We start from the raw sequence: 24,457 nt of genomic DNA on the forward strand, positions 1-24,457 counted from the left end.
AATCATTACACTTTCATATTAATTACACATCCTTTGCTTGGATACTAAATAATTATCCTTTCACCCCGTCATTATGTAATATCGATACTGATTGGCTAAAATCTGTTTAGGATAGCAGCCCCTAAAAGGCAGTTTCCCTCTCAAGTAACTATCACACGCACAGATCCACCCTGGTAGCCCCTCCTCAGCACATCTGAACCCTTTCTCTCTTCACTTTTTCCACCTACTGTTGACTGTCTCACCAACTTACACACCCAATCTCAGCTCCTCTTGTTTTACTTTAGCCGGTTAGTAAGATCCTGAATAAATATGTTTCTTGCTCTTTTTTGAATCTTTAGTCCTTCTACTCCTTTCATAATAGATTCCTATAGTATATATACTTCCATCCATCCATTCAAGCAATAATCCACTGATTGCCTGACATTTGGCAAACACAGCCCCTGCCTTCTCTGAGCTTAGAGTCAAACGGAAGAAACAGACTTTGAACTGTTAATTACAATCAAGTGCCCACTCAAGGTCCCCTTTTCACTAATACCCGACCACTCGCAGATGAAGAGTACCATGAACAGATCACCGTTGCAGCGCAGCATTGAACAGTAATTTTAGACGTCAGCATTAACAAAACAACAAAAAAGGCCTAGGAACTAGGATGTAGGCAAGAAGGTGCACTAGAAGGAGATGCATTTTTAGTAGTCACTAACCAAATTAAGCTCTTGGAATTCATTGCCTGGCAACAGGAGAAGCGGCTTCACTCCTCAAAAGCTGAGAAAGAGCAGAGGAGTGGAAGAGCATATCCAGAGAAACCCCCCAGGGATTTCTTAGCCAGATGTTTACCAGCTGTTGTTTCAATTCTTGAAGGGAGAGGATCCTAACCTCTGCTCGAAGGACGACTGGTTAAGGACAGAAAGAAAATCCGACTTTACCCCAAAAATGAGTTCACAGAATTTCAGTACCTGCCACCACCCCATTTTCAGAACCGAACGCCTAAACCATCCCGAAGCAGATGTGATGCTGACCGCAGGCGTGAGTTGATGGTCAGCCCCGCTCTGGTTCGCACAGGGGAGTGACACGACTTTGTTAGCAGCCAACACTGCCCCGATGTTTCATTCAGGCACAGAGTAATTGTGCTTTACGTGAATGCCAGTGTCCTACAATAGTGCCCTTCGTTCCTGAATTTAAAACATTTGCTTTAGAAAATTCTCTTCCTTAGTATGGGCTAGGCAGCCTAGTACAAATCTTAACCTATTTAATCCTCCCAACAACCCTATGAAGAAAATTATTTTTCCCATTTTAAGGGTGAGGAAACTAAGGCCGGAGGTTACAGTACTTGCCCAAAGTTACCCGGTTAGACACACCTGGGTTCTAATTTGTGCTCGGCCACTGTCTGACTTGAAAACCTATTTTCTCAACCAGTGCGCAAAGTTGCCTTAATATAGAACATAAAATGAAGAAGAGAGTGGAAAGTACGACAGTTCTGGGCTGCTATTTGCCATTAGTTAGGATTGTTTATCCACTTTTCCTTTTCCCTGTGTGTCAAAATCAACAGGCCAAGACGTTTGATTGAAGTGAGCATATCTTACAAACCAGTTTCCATGAAAAGAACAACTAGAGGCCTAATATGCATGTTGCTTTATTTTATGAGGTTCCAGTATCTAGTCTACTAGTTTATATCCAAAAGAGACTATCTCACAGGGAATACAGCCAAACCTCTTCATTACACCTGGATCAGGGCCCTGAACCTCTACTACTGGCAAAACCATCCCAGGCATTTGGTTAGATAAAGTTCCTTCTGGGTCCATATTAAGCAAGGCGCTTGTCTCCTATAATCATCCAGTGAGTGCAGTAGTGGTAAGGTTTGCATTTATTGCTGTTGACAAATGTAAATGTTTATTTATGCAAAGCGTATTCACAATTAAACCATTCTTTTTTCTTTCTCCTTCACTGTGCTTCCTTCCAAATTATTCCTTTCTCTAAACAACATCTAAAGTGTGGCACTGAAGTGGTTTTTGTATCCCATGGTACTTAATTAGCAAGTTGTGGCATTTATTTCTTCTTTAACATCCCTCTTTCTTTAAAAATCGTTGTCTTTGTTTCGGTAAGTGGAAGACGAAATGTGGTCCACGGCAAGGAAATGAGATGTGAACCCTTCTACACTGCATCTGTTCAGCCTGAGATGCCTGGCTCTACACGGGGCAATGTAAGCACAAGTCATATCAGGCATTAAACCCCCATGAAAAACACATCAGAGTGAAGCACTAGGGCCCTAGCTAAACTCTTCTTGATATTTTAGTGTTTTAATCTTTATTTAATGTATTTTAATGAAATCATCAAAAATAATAGCATCTTCTTGGGAAAGACGTATTTTTCCTTTATTCTTTTGTTCAGTACAATGAACTGACATTTCTAATACGTTGAGGAGAAGATTGCACTTTCATATGTTACAAGATAAGCCCTTGAAATTTACTAGCCATCAGGATTTGCTGCTTTCAATGATTAATTACCTGTTGGCATACTTTTCAAAGGTATTATTCTCTTTAGCTATTTCCTTTCATCTTGACCTACCATTTTTTATGAATAGCCTTTCATGTATAGTTCAAAAGAATGTTAGTAAAGGTTTATTTTGTTTCTCCAGGTAGAGTTGCTGGTTTATAATTATAATGCAGTTCATAACCACAGTGAAAATGAACGCCCCAATAACTGTACCTCAAAGGAGCCAAAATATCATTTTATGACAAATTAATTCTTTAATACTTATGCAGAGACCTTAATAATCTGGACTAACTTGTCCCTTCAATTTATCACGCCACCAGAATTCATCCATCTATTCATTCAGCAAATTTTTACGGCGTGAATACAGAGCTTGAGGCACCGTTCCAAGTACTAGAATACAACAATGGACAGAATATAGTCCCTGTTCTCGTGGAGCTTATGTTCTAGAGCGGGTAGACAGAAGTAGATATAAACAAATTCATACATAATTTGCTTTGGAGAAGAAACAAGCAGGGTTAGGGGGACAGGGCATGCTGAGAGATAGGGGCAGCTTTCATATAGGGTGGTCAGGGAAAGCCTCTCTGTTAAGGTGGCATTTGATGGACAGGAAGGAAGGGTTCAAGGGTTCATCTAAAGGAAAAAAATTCCAGACAGAGGTATCAGCAAATTCAAAACCCTTAAGTGAGAATATGGTTGGCATGTTCAAGGGACAAGCTAGGAAGCCAGTGTAACTGACATAAAGTGAAAAAAAAAAAAAGGGCAAGTGAGAGACTAGAGTAGAGAAGTATCAATAACTGGGATCAGATAACACATGATCTTACTGTCCAAGGTAAGGACTTTGCTTTTGATTCTTGAGAAGGGAAGCCATTGGAGGGTGTTGTAGAGGAGCGACAGGATTTGCCTCATGTGGGAAGTTACGGTTGTACTACAAGGGTGGCTTTTATGACACTAGTGGCCACTTACGCAGTCAATGTCAATTAGAGGATGCTATCGAGGAGTCTACGGTCTCCCCCAGCCCTCAGGGACTTTGCTTTGTTCTGCAGCTGCAGAATAAACATCATGGGCATTTGCTCCATGGGTCACAATGCAGTTGACAAGAATGTGTCATTAGCCCAGTCCATCCATACTGCAAGGAGGAAAAAACACGAGTACATTCCTTTAACTCAGGCATCAGCAGCGCAGGAAAAACAACTCCTACTGAAGTGAGTCAGTAGCATCTTCATAAATGAAAGCAAGCTTTAATGCCTTAAATGATGGCTCAGTGGCCTCAAGGAAGCAGCTAATTTACTACCAGGCTGTGACTCAGGCTCAGGGAAAATCGAAGCTATTATTGCTCACTCAAAATAGAGTAAGCAACTTTGGATAAACATTAAGACTATTTAAAAGAACAGAGAGTTAATGTTGCTAAGAAGACAAAATGTAATCTGCAGCAGTTCTCACACCGACTCTGTGTTTACGTCTGTCCTTTAGTGACGGGTTGCTGTGTATACACCCATCTCTGCTTTCTCACTGGAACCGCACCGGTGATTTGATGTGTTGGCGCAAAGTTAAACACCGAAGTTCTGAGGGCGTCACATCCGTTTGATTTGTCCCCTCCTGGTTCCTTGTAACGCTAGAAAATTAGCAAAGTCCCTGACAACTGGGCATGGCCTATGGAGTCACCCCCAAAGCTCTGAGATTTGAAACTCTGTTAGTGTTCACTCAAAGGAGTATTCGTACTGTCTTTTATTCTGGTCACTTAACTCACAGCCCCCCCCCCCCCCCCCGTTCATGCCTTTTCCCTATGATTTTCTGCAAATGTCTGGCTTCTGAAAACATTCTTTCAATAAATCAGAATTGCAGAAAGTATAACTTCAGCGACACCAAAGTGTGTTTACGGCACATTGTTGCTGGCGATTGGAGTACTAGTAACCTCGCCGTGCAGGACAGTGATTTAACAATGGAGCCTTATTGTCTTATATTGGCAGATGGTGTACAGTATCACTTGCAGTTAGTTACTATGATTAAATTAACTCGAGTTTGGCTAGTCATAGAATGTACGGGTTCTATGTTCCTTTAGGTAATATCACAGTGGCAACTTTGATCATTCTCATGTGATTCTGAAGGATTTGTTTTTAGGTTTCAACATAAGCTATTACCATTCTAATCTATACGTTGACCTGGGATGGTCATACTTTTTCAGAGATTGGTAAATGCTTAGCTGCTGCTGCTGCTGACGGCAGAACACTTAACTGTAACAGATGGGATTACTAAATGAATCCTTTGCAAATGGAATAAATGCTCAATCAGGTTATCGTAGTGGGAAGATATTCACCCACAGTAGGTCTGTATCTTGCTTGGCCACAATAGACTATGGAACTCAATTTTGGTCTGTTGTCTCTCACCGTAAGAACACACTTGGGGGCATTGCATGAGTTCTGGCTGCAGCTTGGGAAGTGCTCTTTGGACGGCTGTTGGGGGACAGCAACTGCTCTTCCCAGAGTGCTAAAGCACCATGAGTATCGGCATCTAGTTTAGGAAAAATGGTGCATGTGATAGGCACTCAAAAAATCTTTGTTGACTTGAAGGCATAGAACCCCCATAATTATGTAAGATAATTGGTCTTCATAAGTCAACCAGAGATGATACTGCACATTCTGCAAAACAATAAACATTATATAAAGATGTTGTTCAGAGAAGCTCTGATTCACTAGGCGAATCATACTTTGGGATTCTGTACACAAACCAATTCCTTTCCAGGGCCAGAAGTTTTACCTGCTTTACCTGGAGAACAGTATCGAGTAGCTAGGCTCATGTGAACGTCGTTTGATATGAACCAGCACGTGTAATTGAATGTCTTCTATCCTTCCCTGAACAATTGGCATTTGAGAGTCAACCAAAGAACAAGGCTGGGCTTTCTCCAGGGGTGAGCTTCAGAGCAGAGAGGAAGTGGATCCAGGACAGGCCCAAATTGGATGCTGAACCCATACAACCCTCTCCCAGGAGACATAACTTGGGCAGAAAAGGAAAAGGATGTACATCTGGTACACCCTGTCTCCCTTCCAGTCATCAACTGTTTATTGTAGTCGGAAGTCAGCATTTAACCCGTTCTGCCTGAAGCTCAGTGAGGGAGTTTCCTCCTGCAGATTGTGATCTCGCTGAAGGGCCATCTCCTTCTCTCTCTCTTGGGGAAGGAGTGTCGTTTGCACCCTCCTGATGCAGAGGGATATGGTAGGCACCCTCGTGTGGCAACATCCCAAATGTGTTCTCTCTGCGGGTTAAAGAAAGAGAAGCAATCCAACTGCTGATGTAATTCATGAAGAGATGATGCAGCTTCTAATGACTTGGTGATACGATGTATCATGTCCCAGTCACGTGCACATAGAAGAACCTATGTATGGAATCGATAGGAGCCATAAAACTAAATCCAAATATATTGTGACCATTTAAAGCGTTAGCCCCCTTGATTATCTTTAAACTAATATATACAGCAGATTTGCCAGTATAGATTTTTCATCACCAGCCGTCTGGTATAAATTAGTATGCGATAAATAATTTAGCTTCCTTCTGTTCAGATACAATTTCATTACCCTCTTCCTCGATACTGTGAAGTCTTCAGAAATAATCAATTGTAAAGTGCTTTTGCATCCCAGCCGAAGCTGAGCCTGGAGGTTCCTAGCACGCTGACGTTTGACTCTTTTTCCTCCGTGTGCTGTGAAAGGAAGAGGTGCCGATTATTAGCAAGTGGCCCCCAGAGAATTGCATACCCGGGGGCAGCCCCTGCTAAGGCACAGCGCGTGGAACCATGACATGAGGTTGCTCGGTTGTTCCAGAAGCGCAAGGCGTTTGTTTGAATTAAAATATATAAAATATATAATATAAAAATATATATATATTATCTCTAATCACAGTGACTATCCCAGCTTCCGAAGCACACTAATTGGTTTGGAGGAGATATTTTGCCATTCATAAGAAACAATCTCTGCTCCTTTTGGTCCTGACCTTATTTCTCCAGTCTGGCTGGATTGGAGGAATCTTATGCTAAAGTTGTAGGAACACATGTGCGCGATTGTGGAGGGCTTGAACACCAGGCCAGGGAGTTTGGATTTTTATCCTGTAGGCAGCAGGGAGCCCTTAAAAGATTTTGAACAGGAGGAATGTAAAAAATAGGACCTGCTTTGGATGCGTGTTTAGTATAAAAGTGCAATGATAAGATATATTAAGGGGGTGTTATGGTTCTGTTCACAGCATGGCTATAACTGGGGAATTCATCTCTACTAGCTTTCTAGTTCAGCTTTTACAGCATGCAGATTTTCAGGGCCAGCTGTAAGAGCTTGATGGTAAAAGAACGAAGTAAGAATTGATAATGTGAATATAATTGTAAAGAGAGGGGTTTTAGTGGTCAAGATCACCGGTAACACAGAATAATAAGCATTTTAAAGGGTGACTGTAGAATTCTTTGTTATTTTGTTGGAGTTCTTTGAAGTCACTTCTATGCTATATAATTACCTTAAGTTTTAAGTGTTCCCTGCAGGGATAATTTATGCATTTTGCATTCTCGTGCAAATGCTTTACACTGTTGAAAATGGAAGCTGAAAATTATTGCAAACAGGTCATGGTTGTGCAGAGCTTATGAAGTATTCATCATTTTGATATATCCTCGGAGTTTATATTATATTCTTGCATTGTGTTTTCAAACTCCGGTAATACTTAAGGTAACAAATATTTGAAAATTGAAATTGCATATTTTGATAAAGAACTGTAATTTGCCTGTCTCAAAATTGAATGTCATCAAAACCCTTTAAAAAATTAATCTGAAAATGTTGCGGTATTTCAGGAAATCTAGAACAGACCCAATTTAATTTAAACTAAGCTCTCAAAAGCTCATTTATGAATTGTAGCTGGATACTCGGCCTAAACACTCCTGTAAAGCATCGCGTTCTTAGAATTCAGGCTTCCCTGCAGTGGTTTCTCCCTAACCATAATATCAGGTGATGCTTATCACAGGTGACCACAGTTTGGTCATAAATAGGGAACCGTTGTCTTGTTTACTGCACCACAGCTACACATCTGAGCATTACATTCCTCTTATGAAAATATAATTCACTTTATGATGGCAACGTTCATCTTTCAAAGTATCTTATTTTAATGAACTTTGCACTCATCCTGAGTTTCTCGAAAGACCTGGATTCCCTTTTTCTTTTCTTTCAGAGATGGGTGTACATTACATATAGGAAAATCTCTAGGAAGAAATGGGTTTATTCGTCTATCAGGCTCCTCTATAGCGCAGGTGGGAATCGGGACAGGAAACAGATTTTCTCCAACAAGTGAGATGGCTCCCTTTCCCACCTTCCCCCTTGTACGGGGTGGGGAATAGCAGGCATTTCTCAAAGGCCACAGGATTACAGAATTGGGAAAAAGAAGAAATCATCGCATGGACTTTCTCTGTGTTCACTTCTTGTTCTCTTTTTGTCTGCCACCCCCGTCTGTCAGTCTGTCTGTCTCTATTGCGAGCGTATGCACATATGCAGGACTCTGACCGGTTACCCACCTCTGTGCCTAGTTTCAGTAAAATTGCTCTGGGGTCATCCCCTAAAAACTCTGAGTGTAGAGAGGTCCCTGAAAAGAAAAAAAAAAAAAACACCCAAGTGTGCTGAGATTCAGAGATGAGTATTTTGCAGTAGAAGAATGAAGTTTTCATGGCATGAGCTAGGAGAATGTTCCATGGACACATTTACTTAAGATCCATGGGAAGCTGCCTGGCCTGGTGGAGAAGCCAGTGGCAGACAGGCTGGCGGGCTTGGCTTGTGCTTTGAGTTAAAGCTCTTCCTTCCTTCTGCAGCCCGGGGCCAGTTAGCACTGCTGGGTCCTCGGTGTTTTTCAGCCCTTAGAGATCAGGTTACCTTAAAAGAAGGGTCTCTCACGTGTCAACAGCAGCTACCTTAAACAGATTTCAGCTTCCTCTGGAAGGAGCTGCTTCCCTGCTCTGGATTCATTCTCTAAAAGAAAGTGTGAAAGCCAGATTCCAGTATATTAATATCTCTGGTTTCATTTCTTCAACTGTTAAAAAAAAAGGTCCACCAAATCCATTGTAATCATTACCTTTCTTATCATCATCATTATTAAACTGTCCCTTATCTCATTCGAATGCCAAAACTGTTTAAGCAGTTGTAGAAAACTTTAAAAGTAGGCACTGCTTAAACATAAGGTACTATTAGATTTTTCAGTATTGTTGTTATTAGTAACCTGCATTATGAAAGTAGAACTAGCAAAACGCTGGTTTAGAACAAAAGAAATGAGATAATGTTGTACTTTTGTGGCATTAAAATGAGACATGTAGATGTCATTTGGGCCATTAATACTGGATTAGTTCACAAATCTCTTTAATATCATGTGGGTTCACTGATACACATTGCAGTTAATTCCAATTTTAGAATCCTAGGATATCTTAAGCCCCATATTAAGAGCTCATGTATTGTTACCCTTGCATAGGAATCACTAACGAAAGCAATCCTCACCCATACGGTTAATGTGTAACATGAACCTCTCTGTGAACCGGAAAGGTGCTTCTCTACTCCGTTTGTTCTCACTGACAACCACTAGTTTTCATACCAGTTTCAAGTTGGGAGGAGGCTACATTCTCCTTGTTGTCACATGAACAGAAAATTAAGTGAAGGCAAGGGATCCCGCAGTCTGTGAGCACCTACACGTACACTAGCTGCTTTCCATGCCCCCTGCAGTCCTCCCTGGGAGGCACGTGATGCTATTCTCCTCTTAGAGATGCAAGATCAGAGCCCAGGTAAATTGCCCAAAGTCAGAAATCTGGAAGGTGGAAGAGGCAGGTTTGAACAGAGCTCTTTGGTGTTCAGAGAGCCAGGGCACACGAATAGGAGGAAGGGCGGCTGAACCTTCAGCCAATGTTGGAACTGTCCATTGAGAAGAGAATTGACATCACAGCTCTTGTCTACACAGTGACTGTTTGGGTGAAAAGGCGCACTTGCAGTTGAGTTCATAAGGGAATGGCTTGTTGAGGGCTTCTTTCCTGTGGCTTTCTCACTTGTGAGGTGGTAAACCTCCTCTCTCAGGCCATTCTGCAGCTGGTACAGAGGCCTGCTGTCGAGATTAAGTCAGATCGTTAGATACGCAAAGGGGCCTAGGCTCCCGGGGTAAGGGGTAGTTGAGAATGAATTCTTCCATTTGAGTCTTAACTTAATGAATTGACTACCCCTGAGTACTACTGACTACCCCTGAGTACTACTCAGACTCATGGTAAGTGACTGTCGCAAGCATCCTTTCATTAGCTCATTTCAAGGGGCAAATGTTAGTGGAAATGTGCTCTCTACGTAGAAGTAGGACTCTGTAAGATTTCCTATCCCCAGAAGTCACTTGCAGGTGTTATGTGATGTGGCAGTCCAATAGCCCTCTGCGACATCTCTCTCATCCTTGGTTTATAGATGAGGCCTTTGCACCCTGCCCGGTGATTCCAGGTTTTCTGGTTTGCAGTGGAAAGCAGGCATTAGTGATTTCCTTCTGAGCAGTGGCCTTGCTTTCCTACCTGTGCAAGAGAAAAAATAAGAAGTCTTCTTTGAAAGTCTTTGACGAAGTAGACTCCTGGCAATTGTAAATGACTGTCTTCTACGGAGACAGACCCTATCAAATCGAACAAAACCGCTATCCAGTACAAATCAGAATTACCACCTTCACAATCGCCTGCGGTACTAGAGCAAGCTATGCACCCACGTGGGTATGGTGTTATTTTTAATAGGCCACCTAACCTTGCCAGAGTTTTTTCAATTGATCTCCGCAGAAAGAACCTTCCTCCTTTACATGACAGTTTGTTGGATGTCTAGGAAAAATTTTCAGAGTTCCCAGGCTTTGAATTTTTGGACAGGAGCTTGGAAGAGCTCTTTAAAAGGATACAGCCTACTAAGTTTATTCTCTCACTGACTATAAATATTCCCAAAGTCATTCTCTTGCCGATGGGCTTAGATCCCCCTGTGAAGTTATTATACAGAAGAATCTTGCCACAGATTAGAAAGCTTCACAGTAATGGCGAATAGTTAGCTAATGGTCACAGATTAATTCCAGTAACCAGCCAAAAGGCAGGAAAGTTTATTTTTAGAAATCATATCTGATATTTGGTTCCCCTTTCAAAACACATAGGTCAGCCCTGCTTATAAGAAGAGCCAACACCACGCGTTAATACACATAATAGACAAAGTTGGAGAGAATTACTCACTTTAGAGAATTGTTCTTTGGTTGAAAAAAATGCTTTTCCACAGATTTTTGTTCAACAGCAAGATTTAATCTAGTAAGATTAAAAAAATAATATTATGGCCACAGTCTCTGTAGCATATCTTATGTAAAATGAAATCCATCTTCTGCTAATTGGATTCTTAACCAATCTGTATTCTTCTACAAGGCTTGGGTCAGACTGACACTGCCTTGGGCCAATTATACAGCCCTGGAGACGTATGGCCTGTCCCTCTGCTTCGTCACAAGTCTCAGCAAGTTACTTCCATTTCAGAATGTATCTGCTGACCAGGTCTGGAGCTGAGTGAGGCCTTAGGATCATGTAATTTTTTATCACAACAAAAATCACCCCTCTTAGGCTCTGTAAGGGATATGGTGTTTTTGTTTTGTCTCCTGCTTTATTGTAGCTTATTTCAGTGTATTTTATAAAACAAATTGTAAAATTTGACATTGCATGAGACTGCTCTACAGAAATGTATGACAGTCCAGAACAAGCCAATACAAAGGACTCAATGAAACCCAGGGCTAAAATGTGGTCGTATCTGCATCCTAATTCTGTTTTAAACAGGGCATCGTTTGACAAACTCATTAACTTTGGGGGTTTTTTTTTCATTTTTTGTTTGTGAAGAGTTGAGAAAAAGCAGTACTCCGCTGCCCTATTTTGTGGGCTCAACATAAGGTAAATGAAAATGTCTATTAGATATCTTGGAATACAAAACTGCTACCAAGAAGTTTCACTATAACCGTACGAGGAGAAATAGTCCCATGTGCGTATTCTTAATTATAATCTGTGTTTCTTTACAAATGGTTGCCAGTTAGCATGGGTACTTTGAAGTCATTTTGTGGCCATGGTATTTCACGAAGCCCGTTTTTCAGCACTTCGTTTGTTTAGTGCTGGGGCTCGAAGCACTGCAGCCTTTTCAGCCGACTGCAGACCAAAATGACAAATGGAAGGAAGCGAAACAGTTTTCGGGGAACCAGGCCTGGAGGAGAACACTGAGTGTCATTCATGTGCAGTCCTAATTTTTGGCAGAATTTATCTCCTTCCATGTTAATACAACACAAATAGGCAGATGCTTTCTTTAGAAATGGATTCCAGGGTGAAAAAAGAACTTGGGAAAGAAGAGAGAATTGATTTGTTTTGCCTTGGTTTTCTGGGCATGTATTATCAGAGTAATCCCACGTTTCACGTGTGTGGAGCTTTACAATTTTCAGAGCTTCTTTCACATACATCATCTCATTGGCTCCTCGTCCATCCTGTAAGGTCAGGTGTTCCCCCCCCCCCCCGCCCCGCGCCATTTTACAAAAATCAAGTTAATAGAATTTAGTTGCAGTGTCTGCTATTTGCGGACCCAAAGACCAAGAATATCAGTCTAATGCTTATGTCTTGGTTACCAGGAAATCTCTTTATTCTTGCAGCTAGTTTTGTCTTTATTGGTCCCCCTTCTCTTCCTCCCTCTCCACCTCCCTCCCTCCAGCCTTCCCTTCCACCCCTCCCTCTCTCCTCCCTCTCTCCCTCCCTCTCCAGTTTTTTAAATTGAATTTACCTGTAGACTGCTTTCCTCCTTTTATCACCTACTCTTTCTGCCCCGCAGGCAAGTTCTGACTTGTCAGTCTCTCCTCTAAAACAGCCCTCTGTTCATACCCCGCCACGTTTAACCCTTTTTTGGATCTGTATAAGCTAGCTCCCAAGTCCTCTTCCTGTGATATTTCATTCTTTCTGTTATTTATTTCACCAGTTATATTGATCATTGACTCTAAGCCAGGCCCCATGCTAGGAGCTGCCCTCAAGTATCCCACAGTCCAGAGGATATCTGAGTGAACAAACCAAACTCTGTTTATCCTGAATTAATAATTTTGCTTAGCTACAGTGCACTGGCTAAGTATTGATTCCCTCTTCCCCATCCTCTCCTTTCTCGCGCCTTGATCTTAGTAATAATGAAGTTCATTCACATCAAATATACCCTGGGAGAGACCATCAAAATCCTGAATATAATAATTAATCCTGGATTTTGAAATCACCGATAGAGGGGAAGCTTATATAGAGAATATAGGTAGTTACAGTGTCACCCCCCCCCATATTTTAAAGACTCTATTTTGTTTTCTTTTTTAACAGAGTTGAAAATCTAATTTTAATTTACATATTATTTTCTTTAGGCTGAGGAATAACTGACACACACAGGTCAGACCTGCTTCAATAACCTGCTAACTTTAAACCTAGAAAATAAATTGTCATCAGAACGTGGCTGAGAATTAGAAGAGTGACCCTTGCTATTGGCAGTAATTGTTAAATTAATTGGATCTTCAGGCTACTGAAAATGTGGCCAGAAGAGAGGAGGAGAAGAGAAGGAAGTGAGAGGATTAAAGGGAGAGATAGATCAGTTATAATATGTTTATAGCACCTGCTGAAAAGAGGAAATCATGTTTCACTAGGTTCATTTTTTAAAGTTTCTTTAAATGCTCACTCATTGATGTCTAAACTGTTTTTCTGTGTTCTGTGATGCCAGTGAAAATATTACATGTGAATAGAACAAAATGTGTTGAGAAACGTTCACCTCTACCAGGATTTGTGCACTTGACATAGCGTATACATATGCGAAAGCTTATATTCAATGTTCAGGCTTTGTTCAACAGCCTAGGACCTTAGTGTTGCCATTTTATGTATGGACAACCTGAGGAGACTCTGCTGCTCTCTTGAGATCCAAGGAAATCAGCGCAACCCATTTAAAAAAGATTTCTTTTGAGAGAAATGTGTTCAAAGGAAACGTTTACAATAGTCATGGCAGGACCTCCCTGGCTGTCCAGTGGTTGAGACCCCACGCTTCCATTGCAGGGGTCACAGGTTCAATCCTTGGTTGGGGAACTAAGATCCCGCATGCCGCGTGGCACGGCCAGAATAGTCATGGCACTCCTCAAAGCCTACTGAGGTACAGACTCAAGTGAAACACTGCCACCCTATCTGTCGGTAGCATAGCTGAAAATACAAAAGCAGGGGGCAAAAGTATGAAAAACCTGATATTAAGGCCTATGTTCGCCGAATGACTTCTTTTAATCAGGAAGGCACTTAGTCATGGTGTGCGTATTGTGGCATCGTAGATGTGTTTAGGGCACGGGAATGACGTACATGATATACAGGTGTTTTCGAGCTCTCACCTTTTGGGATATGGCTGTTGAGGATACAGTTGCACATCACCTGCTGAGTGACGAGCCCCTTACTTGGCTCCCTTCAAGGAAGCCACCATCACAGCCCATGCTTCTTCTGAACTGGCTCCAGCTCCAGGAGGCCAGAGAATTACGCATCTCCTCCATGCTTTGCCCTTGGTGCCAGGGGCAACTCAAGGCACTGTTGCTTCTTCTGACCCTAAAGAGGATAGCAATTTACCCAGGTCCAGAGCCTTTGTTCTGGACCAAAATGCTTTGTAGCACACCATTGTATCTGGGGGTTCTTTGCATATATCCAATGTTACTGATTGCGTTAATGCCTCTCAGAGTCTGTGTGGAGGTATGTCCTGATAAGGGCAGCTGACCATCACCATTTGTAGCTGTAAGTATCCTCCTATATGCTCTACTGACCTGACGTTGAGGGTTTCAAATGTTTTCTTCTTGTCAGTGATATTTCAACCTCCAAAGAACTATTTTGCCCTTAATAGTGAGTAAATTGGTAAAAAAAAAAAAAAAAAGAGAGAGAGGTATTAGGTTTTGCTCCTGGATCTGCTCGTTCTGCAAATGTAGATTCTTCATTCGTCACCCGAAATACGATCACTGTAGCTAACTAGTATGGATTCCTTGGATAAGAAGTTCAATATTCACTGAGAAAAAAACTAACCTTGAACTTCAAGGGGAATAGAGATGATGGTTACAGAGAAGAGATTTTAGAGAGATTGAATATCTGTATTTTTTTCAGAGTTATTCCTCTGAACATTACTAACATTATTCCTCTGACATTAGTATAGATATGCAAGAGAGGTAAACAACTTTTAAGAGAAATCGATGCATAAAAGGTTAGAAGATACAAAGCGCCTTTTCTTTTGTATTCATGCCAAATAATTTCTTAGTGGCTGTGCAAGGGATGCTTGACATCTTTTTAATGCATTTATTATGATAACAGGTATTTATCTAATGCATATTAAATGCAGAGCACAATGACTGCTGCCTCTGTTTAGTGCCTACTGTGTATCAAGGCCACTACGGTACCTTTTTCGAGAGCGCTAATAATCAGCTTCAGGTCAGTCAAAGGAGATTGATTCCTTGCCAGATATCTACCTGGTATTCTCTGAACAGGGCTTCTCTGGTTAGGGTCCAATCCAATTTCTGTTATTTCTGTGAACCACTGCTGAGACAGAGAGGCAGCTGCACCCCTCTTCCCTTTGGTGGCCCTTCCTGTATTGGGTGGGATGTTCACGTCTTTCCACATTTGATAAAAATCAAGCCTCTTCTGCCGTTCCTTCCAGCGCTGGATAAAATGACAGCATCACACACAGAGAACAGAGCACTCCTTTGGTTGCTTCAACATTCTTTTTTTGGCCTCATTTTCCTCCCTCTCTACTGAGTTCTTGAGTCCAAATTTAGTGGTGATGACTAAGAAATTGCCAGGATGTGACAGAGCATTCAGTTCATTGAGTCCTTCCTTGCCATTTTCCAATAGTTGTAACAATTGCCGAGTGTTTTTCCTCCTCATGTTGTAGGTGCCGGTATCTGTGTAGTATCTGTTATTCTGAACAGTTACGAAGTCACACATGCAGGATCTGTCCCTGCAATGACAACCTCCTTCTATATACAGCTGATTTCGTTCTATGGTATTCAGGAAATTCCCTGCAGACTTTTTACTGGTTGATACTTGTAAATCCTGGAATTTCCGAATTCAATCTGAATCTCTGCAATGCAGATCCTGTAAGCAGTAACCAAGTGGTCTGCTATGTGCTAGACAGTACGACCAGTCCTTTATGACTGGAAGGTGAATTCAGAAATAAGACAAATTCCTTGTCTTCTGGAGCAAGGAACGCACACGCCTGGGTCACGGGGCCATGCTGCAGATGTAGATAGAGTTTCCGGGAGCACAAATATGAGTGTCATCGGTTCTGATTGGGAGAGATCATATATGATTCCAGGGGCGTCATATTTGAGCTAGACCGTGAGGAATGAGAGGAAAGCCAGTAGGTAGAGAGGTACAGAAATGACATGAATGGCGTCTGTAAAGGCACAAAGGCACACATGGTTCTATGGTGGAGACAAGGCAAGGTAGCGACTGAGTTGCAAAGATTTATTTATTTATTCATTCATTTATTTATGGCCACACCGCGCGGCATGTGGGATCTTAGTTCCCCGCCCCCCTGCATTGGAAGCGTGGAGTCTTAACCGCTGGACCGCCAGGGATGTCCCTGAATTGTGGAGAATTTTAAATGTCGCATTAGGTTGTCATTTTACGCTAGGCAAGGCGAAACCAACATTCTATACAACTGTCCTCATCCCTAGAGGACACATGGAGACTATTTTAGTCAGATTTCTTTGTAGACATACCTTGGCTTTCCCTACGTTGAGAATTCTACAAAGAGGAGCGTTCACAGCCCATAAATAGAACACTTTCGTTCCTACCACGTGATAGTTGCCTTCGAAGTACATTGCTTCTTGAGTAGGTTGAATTTGTGTGAATCTTCTGAGGATCTATCAAGTATGCCCCTAGGCTGAAATTATGCCAAAAGATGACTCTGATCTGTGCACCCTGGAAGCCAGATGGGGGAACCAGTGAGATTACTGAGTGAAACAGATTTTGTGGATTTCCAGAAAAAAAGTGTTCAATTATTTAACTTTCAGAAAAAGGCTGCCTCATTTGAGGAATCTGTCCCTCTTTGCTGAAGTGATTCTCTGATAGTAAATCACTGTCTGTCGCTCAAATAGTGTGCTTTGCTTGGAATGCTATCTAACATGAAGGAAGGTAGGACCATGGAGACATCATTCAGAAAAGACAGGTGTCCAGAAAGCTTGCAGTATTTTTATTGCAAGGTGGGTTTTTTTCAGGGTTTTATCAAAACTTATTCCTGGGCTTCCCTGGTGGCACAGTGGTTGAGAGTCCGCCTGCCGATGCAGGGGACACGGGTTCGTGCCCCGGTCCGGGAAGATCCCACATGCCGCTGAGCGGCTGCGCCCGTGAGCCATGGCCGCTGAGCCTGCGCGTCCGGAGCCTGTGCTCCGCAACGGGAGAGGCCACAGCAGTGAGGGGCCCGCATACCGCAAAAAAAAAAAAAAAAAAAAAAAAAAAAAAACTTATTCCTGATAATATCTCAGCAAAATAGTACAAATTGAATGGCTTCCTTAGTGCCACTTTCACATGTAGCTCACTTCGCATTTTCCTCATAATCTTTTACTCCAAGTGGACCCACTGCTGCTCTATAGATTACTTAGAGATTAAAATCTGCTGTTCATTTCACTTTACTTATAAACGGATATTTTAAATAGCTGTTTATTGAATACATACACATATTACAAAACTTGAAAGAAGGTTTTATGGGTTTTTTTGTTTGTTTTCAAAAACAGTCTATTGTGTCAGGAACCCTTCTTTTGTACGGGCAAGTCCAAAGAAAACATGGCCACGTACATGGCAGGAAACCACGTTGCCGGGTTCAAAGTCTCCTGGCCTGCTCTCTCATGTCTGCTTGTAGAATTACTGTAAATTCCTTGTTTCTATATTGATTTGTGTGAAATGTTACTGTAAGGCAAGGATGGGGTGATGAGGGAATTTTTTTTTTCTTTGTAAGTCAAGGTCCAATGATCTGAAAAAAAAAATCAATTTGGTTTATTTAAAAGTAAAAGGTAGTCTTTCTTTGTAGCATCTCTTTAGAAATCTAGGCGGCCAGCATTGTAACAGTATAACACAGATTTCAGCCTGGGGCAATTGAAAATTATAGTACATGGTAACTGGATAATCTATGAAAATTAAGTACAGGGATCGGATGTTTATTTTCTCATTTAATCCGGAAGGGAACAAAGCTCCATGTGACAGTTTTATGCTTGTCTTTTCAATCTTTGGCTCCTGTATTTTTCCAATACATTACACTTAGGTGGCTGGTTCTAATTTTTCCATTACCTTATTACAAAGAGAGCTAATCATTGATCAGTAGCACTTGCACTTAGGGCCTTTCCTAAAGCATCACGTGAAATGTTATAGTTTTAGTTTCCAATGATAATAGTTTCTGCTATTAAAATAGAACACCAGTCATAACAAGCTCTAACAAAGTATGTCCTGAACTCCTGAAGGATAATACCGTATGGTTCTCCATGAAATTCATAGCTATAAATATTGAGCTTTTGTTTATTTACTTCTCTTGTAGGAACATTTCACACCTGAGTGCAAATTCAAAGAATCGGTGTTTGAAAATTATTACGTGACATATTCATCAATGATATACCGTCAGCAGCAGTCAGGCCGAGGGTGGTATCTGGGTCTGAACAAAGAAGGAGAGATCATGAAAGGAAACCATGTGAAGAAGAACAAGCCTGCAGCTCACTTTCTGCCCAAACCACTGAAAGGTAAACTTGATATTATACCAGCTATGGATTCAATGAGTATCGGTATTGAAATCAATCCTTTTTCACGCTTTCGAAAGTGGAATGTAATTCTTCCATACTAAGGCATTTATACAAAACTTCAGTAACATTTTACACTTAAAAAAAACACTAAAGCATTGACAATAGCATCTAATCTCCTGATTTTAACTTTTCCATAGTATATCTGCACGTGGTAACACCTTGCTTATGTGGAAATAGCTTAATTGCTAGCTCAGGACAGCCAAGAACCCCAAATTATGCCCAAATGATCCCTGGACAGGAACACAGGTGCCAAAGTGTGTGCATAACACTTATCAGAAAGCTCCTTGGGCCTGTCTCTCTAAGGGCCCAACAGTATTGGCCCAACAATTTTCATTCATTCATAGTTTTGTTTTTTGGTCATTACTAGCAGCTTAGTAGCAAATGAGAAAGGGTGAGGGATAGGAATGGGCTGCAGGAAGTAGGGATGTTAGAAGGAGATGTGGTGGAGAAGCGGTAGGAAATCCAGGCAGAGAAGAGCGGTTTACAGGAGGGGCAGACATCCAGTCAAATCAACACAGCGCCCTTTGACAGCACATTTTCTGCAGCCAGATTACTTGGGTCCGAAGCCCAGCTTCCGCCTTTAGTAAGCAGGTAGTCTTGGGCAGATTATTGAGCTCAAGTTCCTTCTGTAAAATATGGATAAAAACACCTGCCTCGTGGGATTTGCATGTGGATTAAATGAGATGACACACGTGAAGCACTTACAACAGTATCTGGCACGTTCTAAGTGCCCCATAAGCGTAAGCCAGGGCTGTTGTTTACAGCACAACAATAATATTTACCATTTATTGCATTAAGAACCGTGCTAATACTTAGAGTCTGGGAGAGTTTCATTTTAAAGTCTGAGAGAAATGAGTGTTTGAAAATGTTTAAACTTCTAAGAGCTTTATTAAATGCATTTTTCATTAATCCTCTCGTATATCTAAAACCATCAGTGATAGAGATGAGGCATTAGAATTCTCTACACGCTTCCGTACCAAGACTGGATTTTGCTTCATCTGGTCCAGTCCGCTCTCTACTGAGTCCTTGAAAGCGGCATTTTTCAGGTTTGGCCTCCAGCCTGGAAGCCTAGTGGGCAGAAGGGAAGTTGAGGGCCAGTGCGGTGGCCTCTGATGCCGTGTCTCTGTGCTTTGCAGTGGCCATGTACAAGGAGCCGTCTCTGCACGACCTCACGGAGTTCTCCCGATCTGGAAGCGGGACCCCAACCAAGAGCAGAAGTGTCTCCGGCGTACTGAATGGAGGCAAATCCATGAGCCACAATGAATCAACGTAGCCAGTGAGGGCAAAACAAGGGCTCTGTAACAGAACCTTACCTCCAGGTGCTGTTAATTCTAGCAGTCCTTCACCCAAAAGTTCAGATTTGTCCATGATGTTTACCAAACAAACAAGGCAGACTTCACTACTCTAATCTGCCGTCAAACCTTCTTCTCATCCATACAAACGCCCCATAATTTAGAACGAGCTTGTGCGAAAAAAGAGTGCCAAGCATGATCAGTGAATTAAATCCGGGAGAAGGACTGCCCAATTTTCTCATGATCTCACCTATGCTTTGGGGAAGACAAACCAAAAACATTTCACAGCACTAATGCTGATTAAAAAAATTGCTCTCCAACCAAGAAAATTGAAAAGACCACCATTGTTCTTCAAAAGCAAACAAAACAAAACAGAACAAAATTAACTGCTTCAATGTTTTGTAGGGGCAAACAAAATTCTGTGAACCGTGTTGTTTTCTATCTATGCTTGATTCGTATGTATTCTTTCCTTTGGCATAGCGCAACTTTATGATTTCTGGAATTCAATGGTTCTATTGACTCTGTGTCACTTAATCCAACTCAACCAAATTCAGGGTTGAAGCTGAATTGGCATCTCAGGCTCAAGGTAACAGTGTTCTTGTGATTTTACCAAATTTTTTTTTTCCTTTACACTCGTAGTATTCTGATCGAGTTCTTGTGCTGTACTTTGTGCGTAGAAATTTGTGTTGTGTTGTCAACCCCAGTCAGTAACGATTACTTAAAAAAAAAGTTATCCTCAAGTATAGATTTCTCTTAATTCCATTTGTGTTATCATGTTAAACTACTATTGTGGCTTCTTGTGTAAAGACAGGAACTGTGGAACTGTGATGTTGTCTTTCGTGTTGTTAAAATAAGAAATGTCTTATCTGTGTATGTATAAGTCCTGTCATTGTATTTGGCGCGTGAATATTGTGTACAAGGAAATGTTAAAAGACTGGTTACCCCTAAACAACATATACTTATACCTGCTTCTGGAAAAGTGTTTAAGACTTAGCTAGGTTTCCATTTAGATCTTCATATCTGTTGCATGGAAGAAAGTTGGAATCTTGGCATAGAGTTGCATGATATGTAAGATTTTGTGCATTAATAATTGTTAAAATCTGTGTTCCAAAAGTGGACATAGCATGTACAGGCAGTTTTCTGTCCTGTGCACAAAAAAGTTTAAAAAAAGTTGTTTAATATTTGTTGTTGTATACCCAGATACGCACCGAATAAACTCTTTCTATTCATTCAAAGAAAAATCCTCCAACGTGTATTTATCGAGCGTCCACTATGTGCCGTGAACTGTGGTAGAAACTGGAGTTACACACTGAATTATGTACATCAGGTCACTGCCCTCAGATAATCCACAGTCTAGAGATTTATATTAACACGAACACTCTTGGAAGTGTAGTTATTGTACTAGTTGTTGTACTTGAACTTCAGATTGGAACAGAAGAATTCTCATTCCCATTCAGTGATGCATTGTACAAAAGACACCTATGTTCTAGTCCCCTCCCTGCCGTTCACTCTGTCATTTCCCCTCTCTGTTTCTCATTTCTCTCAGTAGAGGGAAGGAACGGGACTAAATATCTCAAGTCCTTTCCACCTCCGAGAACTGAAGGAAAACATAAACATTTTCTCTTTTCACTAAAATTTCAGAACATATATTAAAATTGAAAGATTTTTATAGTGAACGTCGGTAAACCTACACCTGTGTTCCACCATTAACATATTACTATACTATACATCTATCCGTCCATCAATTTATCAATCCATCTTATGTTTGACATATTTCAAAATAAATTGCAGACATATGTACACTTCCTCCTAATTCCTTATGTATATCTGTAACTAGAGTTCAATGTTCGTTGCAGTTTTTTCTCTTATTTTTAATCTTTTGGCCGCACCGCGCAGCATGGGGAATCTTACTCCCTGACCAGGGATCGAACCCGCGCCCCCTGCATTGGAAGTGCAGAGTCTTAACCACTAGACCACCAGGGAAGTGCCTGCAGTTTTTTCTCTTAATATAAAACTTACAATGAAGTGCACGTATCTTTAGTGTATGTTTGTTGAGTTGACAAAGGCATACATTTGTGTAACCATAAACATTTTCAATGTTGATGACTTTTCACTAGCTCCCCAAAGCTGCCATTGCCTGGTTATGATGCTTTCAGAGTAGTCGATGTAGGTAAGTAAGAGTGGAGGAACAGGTGAAACATAATTGACTGGCACTTTTCAGGGCATCCATCAGATAAAGTTACCCGGGCCCCAAGCAGCACGCTTTTGCACAGAGGGGAGGCTGCCCATTCCTAAGATGTCTGGGCCAGGTTCAGCAGGATCTAGTCCAGCCCAGCTCAGCTCAGTCACCTTGTGATCCCGTCTTAAGCCTTCATCCTGCCAGAGCTCTAAGGTCCAGCTTGCATGAAAGAGCCTGCCTGCCCAGCTTGGACAGGAGCCTGGGTACCATATACCATAAGTAGACTTGCTCAACCCTGCGCCCTATTCAGTCTCACTTATTTTCAGTCCGTAGAGAAAAGTAGTGCATTGTCTCACTCTTTTTTTTTTTTTTTTGCGGTACATGGGCCTCTCACTATTGTAGCCTCTCCCGTTGCGGAGCACAGGCTCCGGACGTGCAGGCTCAGCGGCCATGGCTCACGGGCCCAGCCGCTCTGCGGCATGTGGGATCTTCCCGGACCGGGGCACGAACCCGTGTCCCCTAGCTTCGGCAGGCGGACTCTCAACCACTGCGCCACCAGGGGAGCCCTATTGTCTCACTCTTGCTCCAAGGGCTTTAAGGTTTGGTTATTGATTAGTTTACTTGTGGCTCTTGCTTTTTCATTGTTCAGGAATAGCATAGGTCTGCTAGTCATAAACAAGTCAGAACCTTGGTGTCTTGGGGAGGCCTGGCATAAAAAGAAGGGGCTAAAATGCCCAGGAATAATCCTTTAGTCACAACATTCTCAACGAGCTGCCGCAAGTTGTTTTTAACAGAAGGTGGTGTTTAAATAAATCAATGATTAAATCGTCCTCCAAAATACCTCCCTACAAACAGTGATACTTTCACACATCTTCATTACACACACACACACACACACACACACACACACACACACACACACACACACACACACACACACTTCAGTATCATTTCTCATGGTTGAAAATATTAGTCCTGCCACATGTTTGATGAAATATTTTTGGAAAAACACCACAAGGACTCTTGGCTCTCAGACCTTTGTCCACATCAGAAACACCTGGAGGGCTTGTAAGACACAGATTGGTGGACTCCACCTCCGGCGTTTCTGATTCAGTAGGTCTGGGGTGGGCTCAAGTGTTGGGATGTTTACGTTTCCAGGTGATGCTGAGGCCTCTGGTCCTGGGGAACCACACTTGGAGAACCACTGGCCCGCACACTCTCTTTCAGGATTGAAAATGAGCATTAGCACATTGAATTCTAGAAAGTCTTCTGTTAAGGAAGCCTGCTTAACTTTGGGAGCTGCTGGGATGAACAAACTTATTTGGCCATGAAGCCATAGTTTCACAGAGCACATACTAACCCTGCCAGAGAACGGTGGTCCTCAGGCCTTTGGCAGTGCCAGAACCATCTGTGGTTTTAGGCCAGGCCTGGGAACATGCTGGATTGGGCTCCCACCACAGTCTGAGCCCACTGCTCTGTGGCGCCCAGTCAGTCTCACGTCGTCACACTCTCTGTGAGTGTATATCCAATCCTTGCGTTGTATTGAGCCTAGGAGACTAATAAGGAAAACAACAACCACTGCAGTGACTTTCTTCAAACTACTTGCAGTTGTTTAAAAGAAAAACAAATGCCAGCATTTTCCTCCAGGACTTGCGCTTGTACCTGGAGAGAACACGTACTCATTGCCATGGAATCCTTAAAGGATTGAGGGGAGAAGTGACCTGTAGCCCTTGCCCTCACCTCCCTCCGCAGCACACCGTCCCAGTCCTAAGCCAGTCAATTTCACCGAAGAACTTTTCAAAGGAGCCAGCTACATGTTGCCGAATTTTCCAAGCACCCATTGTCCAAGTGAACACATGGGGGAAAGTGAATATCCAGTAGGACCACCTTTTCATCTGCACCGTCTGATTATAGCCAGTCTGCATAGAAGGGGTGGTGGAATCAGGGCTGAGAACCGTTTTGAATAAATGTCGTCCACATGGGCCTTAGAAGCCTCATTTAGCTGAGGCGTGTCACTCACGGGTTAAACTGAAATGTGCCTTCACTGGCACGACTGTATTCCTACGAACAGTCTTTTCAAGGCAATCTAGGCTTTTCCTATCATGCTTCTCAAACTTCTTCCAACCTCTGGTCAAAGCCATTTCCACATTTTAGGTCTTGGTTATAGCAGCATCGCACTACAGTACCAAAATCTCTACAGGGATATGACAGAGGCATGATGGATGACCATTTCCAATGGAAACCCAAGTGGAATGGAGAACGGTATGGAGGTTCCTTAAAAAACTACAAATAGAACTACCATACGACCCAGCAATCCCACTACTGGGCATATACCCTGAGAAAACCGTAATTCAAAAAGAGTCATGTACCACAATGTTCATTGCAGCTCTATTTACATAGCCAGGACATGGAAGCAACCTAAGTGTCCATCAACAGATGAATGGATAAAGAAGATGTGGCACATATATACAATGGAATATTACTCAGCCATAAGAAGAAACAAAATTGAGTTATTTGAAGTGAGGTGGATGGACCTAGAGTCTGTCATATAGAGTGAAGTAAGTCAGAAAGACAAAAATAAATACCATATGCTAACACATATATATGGAATCCAAAAAAAAAAAGGTGCTGAAGAACCTAGGGGCAGGACAGGAATAGGGGCACAGACATAGAGAATGGA

At 41.9% G+C, this 24,457-nt stretch overlaps 1 protein-coding gene across 3 annotated transcripts in view; it reads left to right on the top strand.

The window, feature by feature from the left end:
* FGF13 (fibroblast growth factor 13) overlaps positions 1 to 20,832 on the top strand; it is a 500,561-nt gene extending 479,729 nt beyond the window's left edge. For all 3 annotated transcript variants that reach the window (XM_060002578.1, XM_060002576.1, XM_060002577.1), the window contains 2 exons: positions 18,048 to 18,246; positions 19,443 to 20,832. In XM_060002578.1, the coding sequence (XP_059858561.1) occupies positions 18,048 to 18,246; positions 19,443 to 19,579 (336 nt within the window). In that variant the 3' untranslated portion in view covers positions 19,580 to 20,832. The remainder of the gene's footprint in view (positions 1 to 18,047; positions 18,247 to 19,442) is intronic.
* The last annotated feature ends 3,625 nt before the right edge of the window (positions 20,833 to 24,457 follow it).

Source organism: Delphinus delphis, chromosome X (genome assembly GCF_949987515.2).
Source record: "Delphinus delphis chromosome X, mDelDel1.2, whole genome shotgun sequence".
Lineage (NCBI taxonomy): Eukaryota > Metazoa > Chordata > Mammalia > Artiodactyla > Delphinidae > Delphinus > Delphinus delphis.